Source organism: Lepidochelys olivacea (assembly GCF_965140295.1).
Source record: "Lepidochelys olivacea isolate rLepOli2 genome assembly, chromosome: 6".
Classification (NCBI taxonomy): Eukaryota; Metazoa; Chordata; order Testudines; family Cheloniidae; genus Lepidochelys; species Lepidochelys olivacea.
Genome location: NC_140416.1, coordinates 21,977,752 through 21,997,446, shown reverse-complemented (window position 1 = coordinate 21,997,446; position 19,695 = coordinate 21,977,752). Strand labels below are relative to the sequence as shown.

The window sequence follows — 19,695 nt, the reverse complement described above, 5'->3', positions numbered from 1 at the left end:
AGCATTATAATGACCACAGGTACCATTCAAGTCAATAGGCAGTGCAGGTGCTCCCTACTACTTCAAGCCAGTCCACTGTCTATGGAGTGATTCATGGATTCATTTTACAGTTCTTCGGCTGTTAAGCTAGTCTATAGTCTTCAGTGCTTTCACACTGTCACCAGCGCAGTGTCCCTTTGCACCAAGGCAGCCACCACCAGCAAGGCAGCTAAACTGCTCATTGGAATTAAGTATATTTTGGCTTATCAGAGAGCCAGGAATGTTATGGTCCTCACTTAAGCTCTTCGCTGCACTGCTACTGAACAAAGCTATGTTCATGTAGCCATGCCTCAGGACTGGTCATCCACAAGCAATGAACCTAGGAGCTCTGGCTCTAAAAGCCTAAGCGCTTCTATTGCCTGAGTGGAAGGGCAGAGATCATTAGCTTGAAAGCAGTATAGGACTTAAACGGTTTAAACCTGTATACCTGACCTAACCACGAGAGGAGAACAGAGAGCAACATTGTGTTGGCAGGGGTTCCAGAGAACCAACATACAACAATCTCTGGTGAGGGGACATGGGCCAGCTAGGCACTGACCACAACACAAGACAGTGAACAAATGTACGCCTCCCTCCTCAGTTAGATACTAGCACATGCAGCTGGTAACCAGGCAGGCTGCTGATGCTGCCAGGCCAACAATTAGATACATTAAGTCCGCAGCCTGGTTGCCTTCTTAATCCCAGGCATTGTCCCCTCACCTGAATCCAGAGTAGCTATCACCAGCCATTTCTGCACAACTAAAGATGGAGCGGCCGAGTGGAGGTTAGGTAACGGACAGCATGTTGAGCAAGAGGTGGCAGAGAGTGAAAGGGGAAGTTGAGAAAGGATTTAGGCTCTATTAGGAAGTGCCAGTTCTTCTAGAAGCAGCGAGAGGAATGAAAGGGACAATGGTTCAACCAGACTTGCCCTGCACCTTCTCTTCTGGTGAAGTCTGCAGAACTGCAAGATAAAGTGACGGGCTGCTGACACTGCAGCAGCCTGGCTTCGCCCAAGGGGTTCTTCCCAACAGTTGTTCATGTGAAAGGACTAGCAGAGGCGTCCCTGTAGCAGAAACAGCAATCTGGCCCAGACTCACCACCCTTTGTCACCTTACTCCTAGCTCAGAGGAGTAGGACATGGTGATGTTTTTCAGGCAAGTAAATTACTTGGTGAAAGATACCGTTTTGGTCAACCCAAACGATTTGTGAATTTGACCCGATTTGTTTCTGCCAGGGAAAAAGGGTAATTTGAGGACAGCAAACTCAACAGTTTGCACATACCCAGGCTCTCAATCTTTCCTTCATTGTGCCCAGGAGAGAGCATGAGTACCACTCTCTAACCTGGTAATTAAGGCAGGAGATGTGGATTCAAACCCCTCCTCTGAATCAGAGAAGATCTGAATGAGGACATCTACCTCCCAGATCAGTGCTTTAATCACCAGGCTAGAGACTCCTCCTCACTCTTTGTCACCATGACTATTTAGATATTTATCTAAAGTGGAACAGCTTCAACAGGAGAGACTGAGAGCAACCCACCCACAACAACCTACGGACTGGCAGTTTGTACACACACTGGTATGGGGAGGGGAGGAGAGGAACAAAGAGAGGAAGAAAGGTCTGAGCTCAAGTCCCTGCTCCAGAGCAGGAATTCCAACCTCAGGGATTCTCCCCTTGCTGTAGTTAATCCACCTCCCAGAGAGGCAGTAGCTAGATCGACAGAACAATTCTTCCGTCGACCCAGCAGTCACCCTGGGTTAGTTCAGTGTATTACGTCTCTCCAGGAGTGTGGGTTTTTCACTGCTGATGTGAATTCTCAGTGCAGACCAGCCCTATGTCTAGTATATCCTGTTTGGCCTAATCACTGGGCTGAAGGCAAAGGGGTGGAGTGCAAACACACACACAATCTTTGCTGGCCTGAACTTTGGAATTTGTTAGCAAGTTGGAAAACGTTTTTGAAACCAAACAACATTTCCCCTGGTTTTTCAGTTTGGCAGCCACGCCAGAAACGTCAATTAACAACTCAGGTCTACTTTGGACCTTCTCTAGCACGTTGAAGTGAGACCCTTCTTTGCAGGTCTCATTCCCATACCATCCCAAAGCGGCGCACCAGGTTTGAGGGGAGATGGCTACAGGTGCTGCAAACAGCTGAGACCCCACCCTAGCCATCCCCAGAACTACTGGGATTCCAGAGGGGTGGGGGAAATTGTAAATACAGCAGCTTCCACCAGCACCTACTCTCTTCTGCCAAAAATGGAGTGGATTTAAGTACCCAGACTTGATCTCTTCACAGCAATGCTGAGAGGCTCAATTCACTGGCATTTGTAAAAGTGCTCAGGTCTAAAAATATGTTCACCAATATGTTTGTATTACTACAGCATCTAGGAGTTATAGTCATGAACCACTTCCCACTGTGCCAGTTACTGTGCAAAACACAGAACAAGAGATGATCCCTGCCCCACAGATCTTATGATCTAAGTAAGGTTTGTAGCACAGCCTTCAAACCACAGGCTTTTGCAGTGCCGCTATCTATAAAGTAAACCCCCACCTAATGGAAGAGCACCGACCTGTCCTGTACTAGCAGAGTCACTACAGGATGTGCCGCGTTCAGAACTAGTCTCTTTGGAACACGTTTCACCTTCATGTGCTGGGTTAAGTTCAGGCCAGTACAAGCAGGAATCATTTTCTAGACTGCCGTGTTCACATCACAATTGATAGGCTCCACAGAGAAGCCAAGGATTAGTCAGGCAGAGACAGAACTATGCTCCAGCGCTTCCCAGGTCAGGGCTGAGGGGGAAGCTGACTCTGCCACCCTTCATGCTATGCTGTCCCTACTAGGAGACTAGTGTCTGAGCTAAATATAAGTTGGGACATGATAGGATCACTGCTTACCTCCAGTACACACAAGATAATGCACAAAAAACTCAGAAATCCACTCAAACTCACCCATTTCACCCTCACCCACAACAACTTCAATTTAACACACACACACTTTGCCCAAATCACTGGAACAGCCCTGGGTGCCAGGATGGCTCCCCAATATGCCAACCTCTTCATGAGCCGCCTCAAGGAAGAATTTCTGGACAAATGCACCGCAACACCAATATTGCATCTGAGATACATCAATATTTTCATCCTCCAGACAGAAAATCTAAACTCACTCAGATTTCTACCACAACTCTCTCTAGAAGACTCCCATAACCAGCATCAACTTTCTGGACACCACAATCCGCTTAATCTAAACACGATATACAAGAAATCTACCAGTCACCACATTTGCTTCCACAAATCCAGCAGCCAATCCAGACCACACATGCAAAAAAGTTACCTACAGCCAAACACTCAAACAACAGAATTTGCTCCAAAAGAGAAAATCTGAGACACGCATTTTAAAGACACTTAAAACCACCTTCCCTAAGCAATACATCTGTTAGTCTATAAGGTGCCACAGGACTCTTCGCAGCTTTTACAGAGCCAGACTAACACAGCTACCCCTCTGATACGTGACTTCCCTAAACAAGATACACAAGGCAGGTGAGGCACTCACCCAGCTTGTCTCTCTAATGTCTTGGAACTAGGGTGACCAGATAGAAAGTGTGAAAAATGGGGGTGGGGTTGGAGGGTAATAGGTGCCTATACAAGAAAAAGCCCCAATTAGGAGGACTGTCCCTACAAAATCAGGACATCTGGTCACTCTACTTGGAACCTACATGGATACAACAAACACTGCATTCACTAAACAAGGACACTCTGGCAGAGATTGCATCATGGAAAGGGCCACCCTAATACCCCAGGAGAACTTGCTCAAAGACAGGAAAGAGAAGCCACTGACGACCCACCCATAGTTATCACTTACCACTCCACACCAAAACCCATATGGGGGTATCATTAAACAATTACAACACATAGTTGATGGAGACCACACCCTGAAAGAACTCTTTCCCAAATCCCCTATGGCCTTCGAAACAACCCTACAACCTCATCACCAGAAGCAAGTTCCTCACAGACCAGGACATACCAACTCAAAGCAGCACCAAACCGTGCCAGAAGAGATGTAAAACCTGCAGATATCTCCACTGCTGCAATGATCAATACCCCCCTCCCACACACACCTTTCAGAATGGATGGATCCTACACATGCTTATCACACCATGTGGGGTACCTCATCAAGTGGCCCCACAACAACTATGTGCGTGAAGCCAGACAATCACTGCATTCCAGTGAGCTCATGCAGAAAGATGAGCAAAGACAAAACACCATATCATCCATAGACAAACTTTTCCAAAGCAATCACTCCACAGCAGGGTGGATAAAAATCAATGATTTTTTAAAAAAAAAAAAATTAAAATTTTAATAAAAGGATTTTTTATTTAAAATGGATTTTTTTGATAAAATGCTTTTTGAGGGAAAAACCAATGTATATTCATTAAAACTATTTTTACATTATAGCTCAAAGATATCTCATCATGGAATAGGGATTATAAATTCTAATTTTATAGTATGAGACAAAATATTCATGTAATGTTTAAGAAAAGTTTTGTAAATGAGTTCCAATAGTTCATGGATTAGGGACCCAATCTTATGGGGTTCCAGGGGCTTCTGTATAGAAAGATTAACCTAAATAATCTATCTACCCAATGGGACTTGGTATCTTCTAGACTGAGCACCATCAGAGATGCTTAGTTTTGCAGTTCTCAAACTGTGGATTTGTGTCTCCAGAGATAACATGTTAAGAGCAAAAATGTTTTTAAATATATAGAGGTGAGAAATAACAGACCTCAACCCTATTGTCCTTCTGCAAATTTGTGTACACAGAGTCAATCCCTTACCTCTCTCTAAAAGTGCAAAATTTCTAAAAGTTCAATGAATAGATGATTGTTGGGGGCGGAATAGATCTGGACAAGGAAATGAAGTCTGGAGATAAATGTGAGAAGGGAGGGACAGGCAGCAGAAACAAAAGTGAAACTGTTTGAGCGGCATATTCCAGAAGCCTTGAGGTCTTTCTGAGTGTAGCCTTCATTGATTTGAGATCTACCATTCTCTCACTAGAAGGGAAAACCTATAATGGCAGCAGGCCGTAAAAGAGACCCAGTTTGGGAATAAGAACCATTCAAGAAATATATGTTTGCTGATGATATTTTAAAGAAAGTCACACCAGTGAACTGGTGGAAGTCACTTAAGCACTTGGATTTAGAATGACCAGACAGCAAGTGTGAAAAATCAGGATGGGTGTGTGTGTGTGTAATAGGAGCCTATATAAGAAAGAGACCCAAAAATCAGGACTGTCCCTATAAAATTGGGACATCTGGTCACCCTACTTGGATTCAGAGGCTGTTGGAAGTGATAATCTCACTTTTAACAGCAGTAGCTTCTTCTGCCAATGCAGAAAGAATATTTTCTTCCTTTGGACTAATTGATTCCAAAGGAAGGAATCGTTTAGGACCTGAAAAAGCAGGAAAGCTTTTTCTTTTCCAGATTATGAACAAATAGGAAAATGAAGGTGAAGACAACTGAGTTAGCTGCAGAAGCCAATATTTTAAGTTTCTTGTGTTGACCTGGTTGACATAGTCTATTTAATTTTTTTTTTAAATATTTCATTTAACTATTTTAGTTAACACAATTTTAACAAAAACAAACCTGATTTTAAAAAATGTGAATGTTTAACTAAATTAATGTGAATGTTTAACTAAATTCATATACTTGTTTTGTTAAAATATTGTATGTTTGCTACTGGGAAAAAAAATCCAGAATACATAACGTTGTTGTTTTAGTTAAATAAAACAATTTAAGTGTCTGTCTGGTGATGTTCTCCTCCTAGCACAGCATGGCAAGAAAATCCTTCAAATATTAATGATTAACCTGTGGAATTGGAGATAGTTCACCTCCCAGTGACTTCATAAATATCTGCTTCAATTACCTTTGGTAAATGAAATAACCAATCATTCATTTTCTGATATAGCTGTAAAACGAATCTGAAAAGTTCTCAAAATAGATCATTTTAAAAAAATGTGCAATGTGTACCTTCTAAAAGTGAAACCTACATCTCCGAGTTGTGAAGAATATGTATTAAGGTTTAATAACCAATAAGAACACACTTTTATGTAGAAATCCATGATTAAAGCAAGTCTTCCTGACTAGTGACTTAAATCATGATTTAAATCAGCTGTGGAGCAGGGTAGATTTGATCTTTCAATACTTGTCCTTAAGGGAAACCTGTCCAACTCCTTCAAAAAGCAAGCCTGTGAATTTAAATATATAACTTTGCTAGATACCAAAAGCCCTAGACTTAACAGAGACACTGTTTTTTGGCTCATTACACCAATTTGTAACACACCCGCTTGTTATCCTTAATTGCCCACTTCAAACCTTTTATGCATAATCATCTAACCCCCAATTGCCCATTCAAGTGACTGCCTCTCCTGTATTATCCCCTCTGCTTAACAATCTGTCCTAACTTGTACTTAGGTCAGACACACTGCTTCCTTCCCCAGACCTGATGGAAAGCTCTGTGAAGGTACAAGCTTTTGAGCTACAACAGAAGTTGGTCCAGTAAGAGATATTACCTCATTTACCTTGTCTCCAATATCCTGTGACTAACACAGCTACATCACCACCAAGATATTAAACATCTCACAAAAATTATTTGAGAACACTGACAGCAGAGGTCAAAGTCACCCCCATGCGGAGTCAGAGGAGGGACAGCTTGCATCCCTTGATCCGGAGTACTGGCTTAACCCTCCCTGCTCCTGCATCCCCCATTAGAGCAACCCCAAGGGGTACCCTAACTTGCATCCCTGATGCAGTACGTCACTAGATTCTACGGCACTACAGAATAGTCAGGGCACATCACACCCCAGCTACAGCATCTGTCAGTGCCTCTTGAAGAGCACCCTGTGCAGGGGCACAAAGCCAGCATAATGTGGGTACATTAGCACCCTTTAATCCCACCACACCCCACACAGAGGTGACCGGCATGATTCAACCCAGGGCTCTAAAGCACTGACCTCTCCCCCTCGAGCTAAAGGAGTACACGTTAGCAGATAGCACTGGTAGTACACTTAACAAGCATGCTCCGTTGTGGGTGGTGGTGGTGTTTTTTCAGTACCCCAGTAGAAGTAGGTCACACCCCCAAGCTGAGACTGTATCAACATACGTGTCTCTGAAAAGTCAGTTTTCACAAGGAAAAGTGTCTTGTAGTCACCGTTATACTCCAGGTGAGCAGAAGCCTTTAACTAATACCCCAAGTCTCAATGTTAAGGCGAGAAAAACAGCACCCCAACAATCACACCTTTTTGGGAGTGCGCAGTACTGCACCAGTGTCCTGTGCCTGCATACACCGAGCATTGGGTAAAACCCAAGCTAGACTCTTGGGGAGCTGGATTACATCACTGGTTCCACAGTCAGCAATGTTGAAGGGTAAATCCTCCCAGTACATCTACAATGACCAAGAAGGGTGGCACCAGACTCAGAGTAGTTCATAGAACCACACTCAGTGGCAGGAGAGCTGCTTATAGCAGAGACCCACTCGGAGCAGGCTGTGGGTGAGTGCTAATGGCCACTTAGTGAAAACCAGACTTGCCAGAAGCCAGCAGTTCTGCAATGGGATTTTATTTTAAGCTTAAGTGCTCTGGAGAGTGGGGGATGGGCAGGGGAGAGACAGGGAGAGAAGCAGTTTTCTCCCTTTCTCCTTTTCATATTTATTAAAGCATCTTGAAATGGCGGCTATGGACCCTGCAAGAAGTGGGCTGAAAGGTTCTCTAGTTTCACTGTGGCCTGTGCTGAAACAGCAGCAACTGCAGACTCTGCTGCCCTCCTACAACAGGGGTGGAGTCACCATCTCCCACCCAACTTTCAGCAGCAGGGAAAGATATGTGTCATTCTACAGCAGCAGACCTGTCCCCCCTACCGACACCCCTAGGCAAAGCTAGGTCTAACAGTTTAGCTGAAATAGCAAATAGCCCCCCCCACATCCTACTCTGTGGTTGTTCTCACAGCAGTCTCTCTAGATGTCAGCAGAGCACCCAGGACTGGCCCATGTCAGCTGACTCAGGCTCATGGAGCTATAAATCTGCAGTGTAGACATCCCATAGCAGTACTGGGCCTATGGCACAAGTCACAGTTCCATCCAGCAGGGCACAACTCTCCCTACCTGCCAGCTCATTACAGTGGCAAATGTCCATAATATGAAAAAACACCTTTCCCCCCTCCCAAGGGGAGAGATCCCAGCCACAGCTCAGGAATGAGATGGAACAGTCCTCTCCACTACAGTTACACTCCTTCAACGGGAACGGCGGACACAACCGCTGAAAAACAGGGTGAAACTAGAGCACATGACATACCTGAGAGCTCCCACAGAGCTTCCAACTACTCTGTGACAATATCAGCAGGAGTAGAAAAGCAGATGCTTTTAGGGAGCACAACATATGAAGCAAAATGAAATTTCCTACAGGTTTGTGAGGTACCTCCTCAGGTTCCCATAAATCACACCCACACTGAGTCAAACAAAGACAGCAGCTGGCAACAACCAAGGTTACCCCTTTGCTACATCAGTTCAACACCCTCCCTCAAAAAAAAAAAAAATTGCATGAGGGCCAGCGCCTGGTTTTAAATGCTTTCCAGCTGACAGCTGCTTGGCAACTCCCTTCACTGAGCCTTACCTGCCACAGGTGTTTGCAATTTTCTCTCTTCCAGCAGCTGCAGAGCAGCCTCACCTCACACAGCCTATGTTTGTCAAGCAAGAAACAACGTTGCACTTTTTTTTTTTTTAAGGGAGTGTTGCCAGGATGGAGCAGGCGAATAAGGTGCAACATTTCTGGTCAACAAGGATAGAAAATCCTCCCCATTAAAGGCAAAGCACATGTATACCTGCTCAAACACACACACACAGAAGAGTGGGCCTCTTCTAGCAAGAAATCTTCATGAGAGGAGGGAGGATTTGGGGGAAATGGGCCTGTTCATAATGGAGGCCCTAGTCCTGCAAGTATGATTGAAGACAATGGGATGAGTGCTGTGTAAAAAGTTCAGCATGGGTGAGTGTTTGTAGGGTTAGGGCCTTAAAGAGGAGGGAGGAGATGTTGCTTTGGATTTTATTTAGCTAAGAAGTTTGAAAAGAAATACAGCTAGAGAGACAGAGAAAACTATATTTCTGTCTGCTTTTGATGCAATGTTAATTATGCAGCTTCTCACCCTTCTGGATAAAAAGGGACTAAGAGATTTTAAGACAAAAATCCCAGTAACATCAGACTAACAATGGGGCTCAGACAGGATGTTCAGATCCAGGTATAAGCGATCCCCCAGGGAAGGGTTTGGATCCAGGGTTCAGCTCAGCAAGGGAATAGGGACCAGAAGCAAAGTGAGGGATTTGGGGGTTTACCTATTGCTGATACTGGGATGGGTGGGCCTAGGCCCAGCCATAGCTAAAGACCTACCCTCTTAATGGGGGAGGGAGGAACCAGCACTGATAGAGTACAGTGACAATAAGCAGTCTGCAAGTGCCTTTTGAAGAATTCCCCAGGCACGGGTGTAACCCACACACCTCCTGGGTGTGGTGTTCTGTGCTCTCTAGTGGCACAGAGACCACGTAGGGAGAGGGGGAGATTAATGAGTCTGCTCTGCAGTCTTAGCTAAGGGCCCTACAGCTTTTAGCTCATGCAGTAGCAGCTCATGCACTTAGCTCCCGAGGTCCCAAGTTCAACCCTGTTCGGCTGCATACGATAGCCCTATGTTGCCCACTTTTTCCTGAGAACTCCACCGCTGGGGGAGGTGCCCTGAGCAGGATGGGGGACGATAACACGCACCATTCTGGCTGGTACCACAAGCCAGAGGCAGTGCTAGGAAACTGCCATAACTTAGAACAGCTCCCTGGGCTGCCTAAATTATGCTGGAGGTCGTTTCAGCCCCTGCAGCAGCTCAGACTCAGGAGGGCGCAGAAGTGGCTTAAAGCCAATTTTGTCCTCACTGCCCTTGGACTTAACCTTCTGTGCTGTGTCTCCTGGAGGTACGTTACAGCACAGAATCTGCCCCAGTGCTGTGGAAAGCTGGTTCTGACTCCAAACATCACCAAAGCATTGGGATCTGAGCTTGTCTCTCCACAATAGCACAAATTATTGTGAGTTGAACGTTTGCCTCTGAGTTGTCAGACTAGTTCTTCCTGCAGACCTAGCTCAGCCCAAACCCTCCTGCCCCCAACTAGCAATGCTCTGGGCTTGCCCTCAGCAAGATGCCACCTCCTTTGGAGGAGCCCCTTCATAGAATATCAAGGTTGGAAGGGACCTCAGGAGGTCATCTAGTCCAACCCCCTGCTCAAAGCAGGACCAATCCCCAATTTTTGCCTCAGATCCCTAAATGGCCCCCTCAAGGATTGAACTCACAATCCTCGGTTTAGCAGGCCAATGCTCAAATCACTGAGCTATGCATCTCTCCTTCCCTCCCTCACTTACTGCTGTACCTTTCTCCTATGCAAGTAGGCGCTGCTTCCTGGGCCTGTGTCCATTCCCTGGGGCATGTTTGCTCCCCCTCTTGTGTTCCCTCTGCAGCCCACCTCTGTTTGCGCTGCTCGAGCTTCTGAGACCAGTCGCTGAACCCCTCATCCTCTTCCAGCTCTGAGGTCCCTGAGGGCTTAAAGTCAAACCTGAAACACACCAGGAGAAAGATTAGAACAGTGGAACTACAAAGGATCAAAGTTGGCACAGATGATACCCATGCTGGTCAGATTCCTTCCCTCTGCACTAACCTGGCTAGCACAACCATCCTCTAGTAGCTCCTCTCATACAGTTACAGCTGCAGGACCAATAAGGGCCTGGTCTCCGGAATCCCACCCATCCTCATTCTCCATTAAAGGAGAGGTCACAAAGCAGCCTAAACCACTTCGGAAAGCACCACAGAGCAGCCACATAGGAATTCTCCTGGTATAAGGGGAATCCCTGAACAACACAGCAATTCCACGTCTCCCCCATTCCTGGGGCAAAAGAGACAGTGACCTGTCCTCTGTGCTCCTAGTGATTCCTGGCTCCTCAGATAGCCTCATGGGGCCACAGGAAATCCCAGCATAAGCTAGAGCTTCCTTCAGGCCACCGGTGCCTTCACATCTTCCTCTGGTCCTGCACTGAGCACAGTTTGGCCAGACCAGTGACTCTGGTGTAAAATCTTCTTAAATGCATTTAGGAACCCAGGTCCCATTCATGTTTGCCCTGCAGCTTGGGTATGCCATTTACACTAGTGCCAAGTGAGTGCAAAACACTCTCAAATGAGAATGAAAGTACTTTGCACCCACTTGGCGGTGGTGTAAATCACAACACACGGGCACAGCAATGGATGAGTGAGAGAGGAAGGATGGTCCAGTGGTTAGGGCTCTAACCTGGGACTTGGGTTCAATCCACTGCTCTGCCACAAATTCCCTGTGTGGCCTTGGATAAGACACTTAATATCTCTGTGCCTTGGTTCCCCATCTGTAAAATGGGGATAACAGCACTGCTCTCCCCCACAGAGGTGTTGGGAGGATAAATGCATTTCAGATGATAAGGTGTCTGGAACTGTGGTAATGGGGGCGGGCAGACAAGTGGCTTAGATAGACTGGTCCCCATCTGGCAGTGCAAATCTACCTACGAGCCTTCTGCTTCATGCCTCACTGCCAGCAATAAGGGTTCTGGGATCAGTTTGTAGACACCAACTGTTACTGATGATGTGTGAGGCAGAACACAATCAGGCTTTGCTCTTTTGTGTCTTCCTGGACTCTTCACAGCTGGTAGCAGTTTAACAAACTTGCTCTTACCAGCAAAGTAAGCAGATATGGATTCAGGAGGGTAGAGCCTTGTTGCTAAGAAAACCAAGGGGAGTTTTGCCATTGACTCCACTGAGAACTGGATGTGCCCCAAAGGCAGCAGGTACGGACAGTGAATAGGTGTCATTTTCCCAGAGTCGCTTTCCTATTTGGATTCATAACTGCACTTTACAGTGCTCCTGAAAACACACATGTTGGCAGTTCCCCTCCCCCCATGCCACGCCACCTACTGCCAATTGCTGAGCTTCCACACGCCAGCGTAGTTTGGCACGGCCAAGTGCTCGTCCCTCTGCTTCTTAAAAAGCCCTGCAGGGGGGGAAAGGGGGACCAAGAGGAGCTTAACCTCTGGAAAGATTTCCTATCCTTCCACTGGTGAGGGGAAAATTCCCTCCTCCTTCACCAAACAGGAAAGGAAAGAGGTGAAGAAGAACTTCTGTCCAACTGCCAAGAGCCTGCAGAGCTTCATCACTCTGCTGGCACGGCATATACAGCCCATGTTCCAAAGCACTGATGCAACCCAACAGCTGTGATTTCACACAAAGACACAACAAAGCCCAGTGCACAGTTGAAGTCCAGTGCACGGTAGGTGGTCGAAGGAGGATTGGCTCCTCCAGATCACATGGCTGCCTGCTGCAGAGCAACTTTGGCCCATTTTATGCTCATTGCTTTTCCCTTTCTCCTTCACCATCTAGGCTTGTGGTGACTTCAAGTGAGATACCTGAGACACATGATGGCCAACCCCAAATGTTAGAAAAATCATGGGTTAGGCCTCAAGAAGTCTTGAGATTGGCTTAAAACCAATGAGATTTTTTAAATAGATAAATGTGTGGTGGGGGGTCTTGTTTGTTTTCTGAGTTCAGAGCCTAAGGGAACACTTGGGTTACATACATTTTCCAGCTTTTCTCTGTAACCGCGAGGGCTAGAAACTTACATTTTTTTAAAGAATGAAAGCTGAGATTCTCTTATTCACGTGACTCCAGCAGCTGAGTCTTTGGGGGGAAAAATCAGCTATCAGAAGCCTTGTGACAGCTGACAACAACAGACAGGCCCAGATTTAAATACCCACAATGCCCCACATCTCCAGAAGGGCCCTGGCAATGCAAGGATCTTCAGTAACTGGGGTGGCATTCACTCCTGTCCCAAATCAGGTAGTCAGCCAGTGGAGAAGCCGAGAACGTATTTCAGGGTTCTTCATGACATTATCACATTGAACCTTCCCATATTGACTAAGTGATACAATGACAATCTGTGATGTCACAGGTGAAAGTGGATTAGGATTTACTATTCTTGTAGTTCCTAGAGGCCCCGAGTGAGACATCGTGCTCGACTCTGTTCACACAAATAGTAAGAGAGTCCCTGCCACAGAAAGCTAACAATCTGAATAGACAGGATGGGAAGTATGGTTCCTGTTTTACCAATGACTAACTGAAGCACAGATAGGGGAAGTGACTTGCCCAGGACACACAGGGAACGCTGTGGCAGAGCCAGGAAAAGACTCCAGGTTTTCCGAATCCCCGGTCAGTGCCTGGGGGAAGAGCGGTCCTTGAGTGGGAAGCTCAGCCCTTAAAGGCATAGATAAAGGCCATACTCCAGTTGCGGGTAGCCAGAGCACAGCCCACTCCAGTCATTCCCTGACCCCAATGCCCTCCTTTGCCAGGGACAGAGAGAGCGCTATGCTCCGTGGCAAATCCACAGCAGGAGACTGGCAGGTGGTCCCCATTCCCTCTGTGATGCTCAAGGATCTGCCCCAATGTCCTGACTGCAGCTCCTTTACCTTTCTGAAATACCACCCCCAGCACTCAGGCTGCAAAGGTTGGATGCCACTGGGCTGGAGTTTGGGGCAATTTTGATTTCACAGCCTGGTATCCCCCTGACTCCCCTCAGAACTCAAGATCACTAGGGAGGAGAAATAAAAGGTGTGAGAGTGGGGCTGGCATAACACCGCTCCCGCACTTCAATTCTAAATGGCTTCGCGCCACTCCAGCATCCGGGCCTACAGGGAAGCCACCACAGCTGTCTGGGGGAAAAAAATGTGACCCAGATTTACTTTTGGGGCTGTGCAAAGCCCCTCACCCCAAGGAAACAACGAGGGCCTGCTTACACAAAGATGAGTTGCATGAATGGGGTGAGTCACTGTACGGGGGCGTGGTGTTTACACAAGAGAAAGCAAAGACTTTTGGAAGATTCAGCCAGCCCAGGTGGCCATCAGCAGCTGCAGAAGAGGCTGGAGAGAAGGAAATGCAATTTCAGATGGACCGCAGCACAATAGCTCAGTGCTACCGGTGTGAGCGTATAACAAAGCAAAGAGGCTGGCTAAGGCTCATCCATAAAAGCCAGAAGTCAAGATGGCCAGCAGGCACGTTTTGAGAGAGGATGGATTTTACTATCAAACTTCCCCTATTATTCTGGGGCATCTGGATGTGGGATTTGGGTCCAGGCTCATCCCTACCTAAACGATACCTATAGGTTTCCCAGCACTCTCCCTAACCCTCAGCTCTCCATCTACAAATATTTGCATGTGTATTTGTATGGGGGATTGAACCCAGGACCTCTGGATCTTAAACAAACAAACAGACAAAAAAGCACAAACTTCACTGCCTGAGCTAAGGGACTAGCTCACCTCTAGTAACAAACTCCTAAACCTCTCTATGTTGTCTGCCCCTCAGAGGGGCACAAAGAGTCACACTATCCTAGCATGGGTTACATTGGTCTCTATTGGCCCCGGTGGAAAGATGCCCACAAGCTTCCGATCTTTTCCCCATCCTCAATGAGTGAGGCTAGTTCTCCATGGTTTATTTTAAATTGTAAACCATGCCTCAGACCTCTCTGCGTGATCTATCGCCTTTCTCATCCTTCCTTGTGGGCTGATGTTTATCAACAACCTTCTAATCTGCCACTGTACACTTGGATCTTTGGTCACTCAGGCCAAAAATCTCCAAACATGCCTGTCTACAGTTAAACTCCTAAGTCCATATTTAGGCGCCTAAGTAAAAGTGTCCTGATTTTTCAGAAAATTCTCAGCACGCATAAAGCCCACCGAAGGCAATAAAAACTTCTTGGTGCTCGGCACCTTTGACAAGCAGGTCAGGCCACTTTTATTTAGGTACCTAAATATGGTTCCAAGTGCCTAAATTTAAACATTCAGGTTACAAAATTTTGGCTTTGAGCCTGATTCATTCCTCTTTTTCTAGCACACCTAAAACTCCCAGTAAAATCAATGGGAGCTTGGACTGAGCAATGAATCCCTGCCTATCAACAGAAAGAGAATGACCATGAGCCAAAGGTCAGGTCTGGGAAGGGCCGGTCTCGTCTCCCCTCCGGGCCCTCCCTTAATACAGCTGGGAATTTTGTTCCTATTTATTGTATATTGCCAGAAACTGTCAACCCCCCACTGTATCATATATGACAAATGGATCAAACACATTTTCTTTAATTACTCCCCCCCAAAAGTTGCTCCCCCCCCACACACACCTTTTTTGTCTATTCTTCCCTTCTCTTCTCTGTTTCACTGTGTCTTTTTCACTCTTTTCAATGGGACTACTAAACCTTAACACATGCATAAGGCCCACTCCTGTAAAGGCTTACGCACATGCTTAACTTTTATACATTGTGAATAGTCCCCCTTGCTGTAAACGGGATCACTCACAGTATAAAGTTAAGCATATGTGTACGTTTTTTCAGGGCAGGGCCTCAATGTTTGCATTATTGGGGGGTGCTATTTTTTTACTGTAACTGCTGCTTTGATGCCTTGGGCAAGTCACTTAATCTTGCTGTGCCTCTAGACATCTGTAAAGTAGAGATATCTGCCTCAGCAAGTTGATTTGAGACTTTGTTAATGAATGTTTGTAAGGCACTTTGTGATCCTTGTATGAAAGGTGGTCTAGAAATGCTCTCAATTAATATTATAAGGTACATCTTACATTTTTAATGAAAATACGTTTCTTTTTAGAGCTGGCAGAAATATTTAAATTTTCCAAATAGTGATGAAATGCTTCTCACAAAAAAGGAAACATTTTCACAGGAATTTGAAAATAAAAATCTTGAGAAAATGTTTTAAAATCCTGACAAAAATTGAACTCTTTTCATGAAAAATTCTGCATTTTTTCATGAAAAAATTAGGTTTTTTTCATGAATAAATTCAGATTTTTTCCTGAAATTTTTTTTCACAAACAAATTTTGATTTGTTTTCCCCACAATTTTGTTTGCTGTTTTTATGCCTTGGCCCTGATACTACAATCACTTATGCACGTGCTCAGCCATCAGTGGTGAAGTTAAGCACATGTATAAGTGGTGGCAGGATCAGGGCCTTACAGAGCTGGCTGACACTTTTTAAAAATTCAGATGAAATATTCTCACTATTTTTTTCAATCAGCTCCACTTCTTGTTTAATTTGGGCCCTGATCCTACAAAACACTTAATATGCTTAAACAAGTTCTGTAGACTTCAACAGAACTATGCCTATCCTTAAAATTAACCATGTGTCTAAACACTTTGCTGAACTGGGGTCTTGTACATCAATTTAACCCTTATTGAACTCTCCTCATTTAAACTCCCAGCCCCCTGCATTTTCATCTCACAGGAAAATTTAAAACTGTCCCCCTAAAAGGCTTGGTGGCAGTAGGGATAGAATCTGTGACATCTGAATTTTAAAGCATAAGCATCAATCTAAAAAACCCTCCCTTGCCAGCCAAGGCTTTACCAAGCCTATCAACCTTTATATGTGGCCCAGCTACCACCAGACAGGGGCAGAGCAGCACAGTGAGTGGTATCTGGGCCACACGAGCACGAGCCAAAAGTGAAGATTTTTGCCACTAGGATGGCGCTTGTTTGAAGAGTGTTCTACGCTCCAGCTCTTCTTACTGGTTTTCCTGTACTGGCAGCCCACTCTCTGACAAGGAGTCGGTGTTGTTCAAGCCATCTTCTGCCTGGGACCTCTGCTGTTTCTCCCGTTCCCTTCTACGTCGCTCTCTTGCTGCCTCTTCCTCATCCTCCACACTCCACTGTGCTGTCAGCCTGTCAACCAGAAGGGAAATGCATTCTTAAAGCAGGCAGCCAGTTCCGAGAGAAGCAAATAAAGGGAAAATGTCCTGGAATCTCAGGAGAAAACACAGCACCGGGTGGGCCCCATTCTGTGAGCTTCACTCCTGCCAAGGAGCACTTACTTACCCTCGCAGCATGCCTGGAAGCTAAGGAAACCACTTGTGTAAGTGCTACACAACATGAGACAATAGGATTGCAGAATCAGGCCTTGTATGAGAGGGCTGGATTGCTTCTTAGGGGATGGGTAACTGTGTCTATGGTAGAGTCTTTCAGACATGAAGGCCCAATATGTCCCATTCTTTCCAAGGCAGTCCCATTTTCCAACGGCCTGTACCAGAAATTCAAAACTAAAACAGGATACCTAACTATCCCATAAAACTGGTCAAAATGTATTCCATGGAACTATTTTTCATTCCCCAAAAATGCAATTTTGTCAGACTCTAAACATTTCGTGGGGATGCGTCCATTTCAATTAAGTTTTCAATGGGAAAAAAGTCAGAACAAATCATTTCTCATTTTGTTTCGATAAGGTAAAGATGTTTCTTTTTGACTCTCATTGCAAGTCATTTCATGCTGCCCTTTATAATAAATATCGATTTCACCATTACATTACATTAATACGTTATAGGTAATCTTTTACTATAATATGAAAATCAACATGAAATAAATTCAAATGATACGGTCAAAATGAAACATTTTGACTTTATCAAAACAAACCATTTGAATGGTCCCAAATTTAAATTTGTCAGAATTTTCATTCTGTGGGAAATTTCAAAATTTCAGCTTTTATTTCCCATCTGGAATTCCCCCCCTTCCCTCCCCATTCCCCCATCCCCACCCCCAAAATGCTGGAATTTCCCACGGGACAGAAATTCTGGTTTCCAACCAGCTCTAGTATCCCATTGGATGCTCAACAGCACGATTCACACTGCCTCAGCGGGGGTGCCGCTGAGCAATCCCAGACTGCAGGGAAACTCTCCCTACAGCACCTGGTGCCACCTACGCAATAGATATCATCCCACAGCCTGCCCATGCCGGCTGTGGAATAGACGTTCTGCTTTTTCAGTTTGATAGTCTGGTCACTTTCCCTGTGTGTCATCCAGCCTCAGCTGGCAGTGACCGAAAAGGGCATGTGAAAAGAGGCTCTAGATCTCCGCCCAGGGGGCAGCTGTTCCTATCACACTGATATCATGGCAACTGGTGGCCCTTCTGGCAGCCTCAACAAAAAGATCTAGCATTGGATGGCCTGGGAAACTAAATCACCTTCTAACCCCTAGGTCAGAGTTGAAGCACCTTGACAGGGCAGCGTGGGGGAAGTGTGCTGCCTAGCTGTTCTGTACATGATGGTCCTGATTCAGGAAAGGCCTTAAGCGAGTGCACTTGAAAGGCATTTCAGCACATGGTCAAGTGCTGCGCAGAGCAGAGATTTGTTCCATACTCTGGGCCAAAGGAAGGATTTCAGCCCTCAGCTCCATTAGTTCTGCCCCTCTGCAGTAACATTAAAAGAATGACAAATATTATACACAACAACGATCCAGCTCTCGGAAATCCCAGGCCCTGAAGCTGAAAGGTTGCCCAATACTGTGAGAAATCCAAATCCAGGTTTGTGGGCCCCTACACTCCCAGGGAGAGAGCCCTACGTGGAGCAGACCTTGACATGTTTTCTTAATCAGCTGAGTAGTTATATTTTAATCAGAATTCCTGTGCCAAGCTGTTCCCTTGCTACAATGGTGCAGGGAATGTTGGAGGAGGGTACCCAGTGCTATCGCTCAGCCGGGCTCCAGCTGTGCTCTGTACTGTTTCCTTCCTCCCTTGCATAGAAGAAAATCCTGGCTTGGCTTCTCCCAGAATGTCCCAGCCTCCAGATAATAAACCCTCTGTCAGCAAAGTGACCTCTCAGATCCCAGAGGAAACGATAAGACCGCGGCAACATTCCTACACTGGTGATAACATGAATTTTCATGCAGGATCCGCTCCTCCCCTTCTCGCCTCTTTCAGCACCATGCTGATCTTGGTGTGAGAAGGACAAGCTATGTCAGTGACCCGACCAGTCTAACTTCAGCACCAGCCCATCCCTGCCAGACTCCTGCTTCCTTAGGGTCTCAGACTATAGCTGTAATAGAGTGAGGGCTGAGTCATTCATGGCCCCTATCAGCCGGGCTCCAGCTGCAATAGCAAGGGCTCCAATCCTTTTGCTTCATTGTAGGGGTGAGTCTATCTGACCCTGGATGTTCCCCTGGAGATATTTTTGCAAACATACATAAAGGAGAGCTTTGAGGAAAGCATTGGTTTTTGAGCAAAGAGTAAGGTCCTTTGTTATGTTGATGATTTGTAATGAGAGTAACACCCAGAGGCTCCAGGTGCGAGGCCACATGGTGCTAGGTGCCGTACATACCAGAGGGCTGGTGTACATGTAGAGCTGCACCAGTTTAACGAAAGGTGTGATTTGAAAGTGATTTAGCTAAACTGGTGCAAAAGGCTGTGTGGACATGCTTATTGCAGTTTAAACAAGGCTCATTTTTAAATCTTTACCTTAAATCAGTTAGGGACAGGTTTAAGCAAAACCTAAATAAAGTACTTAAACCAGAATACCTATGTTCCCACAGGGGTTTGCACCATCTTAATGAACCTGATGCAAAGGGGTGTGTAGACAGCATCATAGAGAAAGATGGCCCCTGCCCCAAAGAGCTTACAATCTAAACAGACAAGATAGAGAAAGTGTGGGAATGGGAAACTGAGGCACAGTAACTTATCCAAGGATACAGAACAGGTGACTGGCAGAGCTGGGAAGAGAATACAGGTCTCCTGACTCTCGGACTACTGCCATAGCTCCTAGACCACACTGCCTCAGAGTAATTGTT

The 19,695-nt window shown here is 45.7% G+C and overlaps 1 protein-coding gene across 4 annotated transcripts in view; it reads right to left on the bottom strand.

The window, feature by feature from the left end:
- Nucleotides 1–19,695, bottom strand: part of LSP1 (lymphocyte specific protein 1) — an 84,599-nt gene that overhangs the window by 30,279 nt on the left and 34,625 nt on the right. For 2 of the 4 annotated variants that reach the window (XM_084630874.1, XM_084630875.1), the window contains exons 2-3: nucleotides 16,655–16,807; nucleotides 10,463–10,645 (exon numbers count right to left, since the gene is read on the bottom strand). In XM_084630874.1, coding sequence (XP_084487000.1) covers nucleotides 10,463–10,645; nucleotides 16,655–16,807 — 336 coding nt within the window. The remainder of the gene's footprint in view (nucleotides 1–10,462; nucleotides 10,646–16,654; nucleotides 16,808–19,695) is intronic. The other 2 variants (XM_084630877.1, XM_084630876.1) reach the window with 2 other exon arrangements.